Source organism: Suricata suricatta, chromosome 12 (assembly GCF_006229205.1).
Source record: "Suricata suricatta isolate VVHF042 chromosome 12, meerkat_22Aug2017_6uvM2_HiC, whole genome shotgun sequence".
Taxonomy (NCBI): Eukaryota; Metazoa; Chordata; class Mammalia; order Carnivora; family Herpestidae; genus Suricata; species Suricata suricatta.
In genome coordinates, this window is record NC_043711.1 from 608,177 (window position 1) to 613,587 (window position 5,411).

The 5,411-nt window shown below is 68.9% G+C and overlaps 1 protein-coding gene across 1 annotated transcript; it reads left to right on the forward strand.

The window, feature by feature from the left end:
• Nucleotides 1-37: 37 nt before the first annotated feature.
• Nucleotides 38-4,862, forward strand: CBARP (CACN subunit beta associated regulatory protein). Its single transcript, XM_029917252.1, has 8 exons — nt 38-576; nt 664-803; nt 1,010-1,074; nt 1,419-1,563; nt 1,765-1,936; nt 2,112-2,249; nt 2,610-2,820; nt 3,911-4,862. Exons 1-8 carry the CDS (start codon nt 475-477, stop codon nt 4,297-4,299), a joined length of 1,362 nt encoding a protein of 453 aa, XP_029773112.1. The 5' UTR covers nt 38-474; the 3' UTR covers nt 4,300-4,862.
• The last annotated feature ends 549 nt before the right edge of the window (nt 4,863-5,411 follow it).

The following is a 5,411-nucleotide window of genomic DNA, read 5'->3' on the forward strand; positions in this document are numbered from 1 at the left end:
GGGGACAGCTACCTGGGAGTCGTGACTTGGTAGTCACTGAGCTCGCTCCCTCCGCCCCACTCCACGGTCCTGGTACCGCTACCGTGGGGCCAGTGTCCTGCGCCCCTCCCCCGAGGGTGCGGGCAGGGCTTCTGGGGTCTCATGGTAGTGAGCTGACGTCCTCAGTTTCCCCATTCCTCCTAGGAGCACTTCCCCTTTTCTGGGCAGGTTCCCGGCCAGCTTGCCGGGCCGGCCCCACCGGCTGGGGAGGTGGTGGAGAGCGTACACCTCCCCCGTTTTGAACATGGGGAAACGGAGGTCCTGGCGTTGATCTAAGTGTGGTGGGGGCTGCCCCGAGGCTCTCGGCCACCTCTCCGTGAGTCACTGCCCCCTGTGGACTCTTATTCCCACTCCCTCTCCCTGGGAGCCGGGAGGGGGAGGAGATGGAGGCGCTGCTCTGAGCAGGCCCTGCCCGGCCCTCCTCCTAGCTTCAAGATGCAGCCCACGCCCACCATGGCCGCGGCCGCCGCAGCCGCCAGCACCGCTGCCACGCCCGCCCTGACCTCGAGGTGGGACAACACCACCAGCAGCCCCACCGTGAGTGAGGGGGCCCCAGTGGGGCTGCCGGGCGGGGCGGGGCTCCAGAGGCCGCCGCCAGCCGTCCTGACCCCTGCTGGCCCGCAGGCGGAGCCTGACCCCATCCTCAACAACTACGTGCTGCTGGCGGTGGTCCTGTCGCTCTTCGTCGGTGGCACGCTTGTGGTGCTGTCCGGAGTGCTGCTCCTGTGCCGGCGCTGCTGGGAGGCCCACCAGCGCGTCAACAGGTGCGCAGCCCACCCAGCCCTCGGGCCCCCCCACCCCCCGCGCCGGGAGTGGCGCGTGGGCGGCGGGCCTGCTCCTCAGTGCCCGGTGAGCGCGGGGTGTCTGGGCTGGGTCTCGGCAGGTGGGGCCCTGTGGGCTGCAGACGCTGCCCGTGGCCAGCACTGGCTGGGTCCTGCACCCCAATGGCTGCCCCGCGGTCTCTCCCCAGAGCCATAGAGGATGCGGAGAAGACCACCACCACATACCTAGACAGCGGCGCTCACCCAGCCCAAGGTGCGCCGCTCCGCCAGGCTCTGACCCCTGCCCACCTGCCCGCCCTCCCGCCCGCCCCCTCGGGCCGCCTGACCGGCTGTGTCTGTCTGTCTCCCCCACCAGACTGGGCGCAGCTCGATTCCGACTCATCTCTGTTTCCTTAGAGCCCGCGCGTAGGTGCTCGCAGGCGCGTGCTGAGCGAGTGAGTGTGTGAGCGGATGTGTGAGTGCCCACCGCGCCCCTGCCCCCTCCCAGCGCTCAGTCGGGCCCCACCCCTCCACCCTTCCCCCACCCACCCCAGCCAGCCGCCTGCCCAGCCCCAGGCGAGGCCCGCCCCGGGCCCACCCTCTCGGCTCTCCTCGCAGACCCTGACTTCAGGGGGGAGGACCCCGAGGGCCAGGACGCCGAGACAGAGCGCTTCCTGTCCACCAGCTCCACCGGCCGCCGGGTGTCCTTCAATGAGGCAGCCCTGTTTGAGCAGAGCCGGAAGTCACAGGACAAGGGGCGCCGGTGAGGAGAGACCCCGTCCCTGGGGAGGGGTGGGAGCCTGACACCCTGTGACTGGGCTCCTGGGGGGGCGGGTACTGGCACTGCTTCCCCCAGAGCTGACAGGGATGGCAACAGGGGTGGGCTAGGGGGCTTCGAGCTGTCTAAGGCAAGGCCGAACACGGGGGCCTGCTGGCGTGGTGACGGCCGGCGTGCCGGGCACAGGTACACCCTGACGGAGGGGGACTTCCACCACCTGAAGAATGCCCGCCTCACGCACCTGCACCTGCCGCCCCTCAAGATCATCACCATCCATGAATGCGATGTGGGCGAAGCCAGCGCCACCCCCCCACCCCACGCTGCCGCTGCCCCCAAGGCCAGCCTCGCCATATTCCAGGTGAGCGGGCAGCCGCCAGCCTGGGGCTCAGTGGGGGGACACCCACCCTCCGGGCTGGGCCCTGCACCTCAGGACAGGGAGGGGGCGCCTGGCTGGGGTGCACAGCGGGCTGTGGGTCCAGCCCTCCCCCCTCACACACCCGTGCTCTTTGACCTGTTACTGCTTCCTCCCCCAGCCCCCGGGGAAGGCCCTCACTGGCCGCTCTGTGGGCCCCAGCTCCGCCCTGCCAGGTGACCCCTACAACTCGGCCGCGGGCCCTGCCGACTTTGAGATCAGCCCCTTGGCATCCAGCGACTCCGGGGAAGGCGCCTGGGTGAGGGCCTCCGAGCGGCCCCTCCCCTCCCTGCCCCACTCCAGGACCGAGGTCAGCCTGTGGCCTCCCCGCTGCCCTAGCTCCCCTTGCTCCTGCCGGGTCCCCCGCGTGGGAGGGAGAGGGGCAGGCAGCGCTAGGACACACGTGCGGGGCACTCATCACATCAGGGGTCACCCTCAGGGGCCCCCGTCCAGCGCTGGGGATGACAGAGCTGGCCGGCGCTGGCTGAACCGCTGAGCCTACTAGCCTGGCTCCCGCCCACCCGCGGACAGCTGCGTGCTCCATCCTCTGCACTCGGGGGAGGGGCGTGGGGGGCAGGGTGGGGTCTCTGTGCCTGACCTCCTCCCTCCTTCCTTCCAGTTGGATGCAGGCAGCCGAGGCACCAAGCCCGTTGGGCCGGGAGCCCCAGGGGGGCCCGGGGAGGCAGGTCCAGGCTCCGGGGCAGGACCTGTTCTGCAGTTCTTCACCCGCCTGAGGCGCCATGCCAGCCTGGATGGGGCCAGCCCCTACTTCAAGGTCAAGAAATGGAAGCTGGACCCCAGCCAGCGGGCATCCAGTCTGGACACCAGAGGTGAGCGGCAGCCCAGGGTACAGCCCCGGGCAGCCTAACAGAGGGTGGCTCTGCACCGGGAGGGGTCACTGCTTCCGGGGGGCCTCAGGCACCTGCCCCATGCCGGCCAGCAGCACCCACTGGCCAGTGCGCATCTTACCCCAGGGCTTACCGCTGCTTGGGCCACGTGCTGTGCCCCAGTAGAGCGGGGCAGTGTCCGCTCCCAGCAGAGATTGGGGAGTTTTCCTGTGATAGAGACAGTCAGTCGTGTTTTTGCATTTGTGGTTGGTTTGGTCTGGCAGTGTGGGAGCGGCCACAGGCTGCGTGTGTGAGTGCGGGTATCTGCCAATAAAACTTTATTTACAACAATAGGTCACAGGCCCAGTGGGCTGGTGCCATAGCATACACCCTCCTGAACTAACACAGCAGCCCTTTGATCCTGCAGGCCTCCAGTCACATGCAGCCCTGGATACAGGGCTTTCTTACCTCAGCCCAGAGCAGGAGCCCGTGTTGGGGGTGGGGAGGTGGCCACCCTGACCAGTGGGTACCAACAGCCCCCTGCCTGAGGGAGCTGCGACAGGACAGGACCGGGGGCCCTGTGGAGGCAGTGGGTCCCAGGGCCAGGAGGGCTAAGGAGAGAGGCCTGGCTCCAGCCAGTGCTGCAGGGGAAGGAGCACCGAGTTCCGGCTGAGGCGTGCCCGGGCAGGGGCAGGGGCAGGAGGGCCTACTCTGCTGCCATCCGGAGCTGAGCGGGAGCCCACGATCCCTGAGGGTGGTCAGAGCCAGGCGTGGGTGCGCAAGTGCCCAGAGCCTGTTTGCTGGGTGACTGTCCCCCTCACCCCCCCAGGCTTTCCCACCAAAGCTGCTCCTGGGCCCTCCCCCGTGGGTGGAGCTGGCGCCAGCCTCTCCTCTGTCTCCTCGGTGGCCCTGCCAGCCTGTCCCTCATCCTCCCGCGTGTGGCTGCCTCCAGGCTCTGCTGCAGACCTCTGCTCCGGCCCTGCTTCCGTGGCCGGGGCTGCCGCAGCACCTCAGGTCACCGCTGACCCAGGTGGCCCCGCGCGGCCCAGGGCCGGGAGGGAGGGGGCAGGCTGACGCACCACCCTCTGCGCAGGCTCCCCGAAGCGACACCACTTCCAGCGGCAGCGGGCAGCCAGCGAGAGTACAGAGCAGGAGGAGGGGGACGCCCCCCACAGGGACTTCATCCAGTACATCGCCAGCGCAGGCGACGCGGTGGCCTTCCCACCCCCCCACCCCTTTCTGGCCAGCCCCACCAGCCCGTCCCCCGCTCTCGGCAGGTATTTTTCCGTAGATAGAAGTGGCAGGGGTGGACCTGTGGGCCCCTGCTCCGCCCAGTCCCCCCCTCGGTGGCCTGGGGAGGGCTCTCCCCACCCTGCAGACACATCACGTTCCTCCAGCTCAGCCGTCCCTCTTGGAGGCTGCCTCGCTGGGGCCATGTCTCCAACAAGGACCAGAAGAGGGAAACAGGGGGAGACTGGGTAAGGGTAGGGGGGCAGGTGGGGCCCCGGATGATGCCTGCCCAGGGGTGTGTGCCTGCTTGGATATTACTGCATCCTGGTAGAGTCCATGGCCCCCAGAGGTCCTCTGTGGCCTGGTGCCCCTTCCCTTCCTACCTGTGTTCCTGAGGGCTGGACGGCCCCTTCTCATAAATTGTGACCAGGGCTGCCGGCAGTACTCCCTCCCCCAGGAGGTAGCGGGGTGGCCACAGAGCTTGGGCAGTGCCCTGGGAGTAGAGGCCGAGCTGGACTCCCGCCTGGCCCCGTCCCCGGTCACTTTCTTCTCCGCCGAGGTGTTGGGGCAAGGCGCCAACCACCTGCAGTGCCAGCAGGTGGTTGGGTCAGATACTGGTAAAAAATGCCGTGTGATTGAAAAGCAGGTGCCAGAAAAGCACCCTCTGCAACAGGAACTGTCGGCATTTTCTTAAAATCCGTTCTCCACAGAGTCTGGCAGAACCTAGGGGGTCCCCATCCGCGCCCACCCTTCTGGACCCAGAGGCAGGGTGGCTAGGGAGGCCGTGCAGGTGGGAGAATGTGCAGGGGCGTGCACAGCCTTCCTGACTGCTGCGGCCTGGCTTGCAGGCTAGAGGCGGCAGAGGCGGCGGGCGCCGCGGGCGGAGCGAGCCCCGAGTCTCCCCCCGAGGGCAGCGGTGGTGCGGGGCCCGAGCAGCAGCAGCAGGAATCTGACGGCGAGCGGGACTCGGGGCCAGAGCAGGCCCAGACCAACTACCGCGACATCTGGAGCCTGCGTGCCTCTCTGGAGCTGCACGCGGCTGCCGCCTCGGACCACAGCAGCAGTGGCAACGACCGTGACTCCGTGCGCAGCGGCGACAGCTCTGGCTCAGGCTCCGGGACCACCGTGCCCACTTTCCCACCGCCCTCGCCGCCGCCCACCCCCCGGTCCGCAGACAGCGAGGCGGGAGGTCCGCGAAAGCTGCTGCAGATGGACAGCGGCTACGCCAGCATCGAGGGCCGCGGCGCGGGCGAGGAAGGGCTCCTCAGCGCGTCCGAGAAGCGCTCTTCCTTCACCACGGCCGGCCGCACGGCCACCGTGGGCAGCAGCTTCGAGGGGGCGCCGGCGCCCACCGAGGCGCCCGT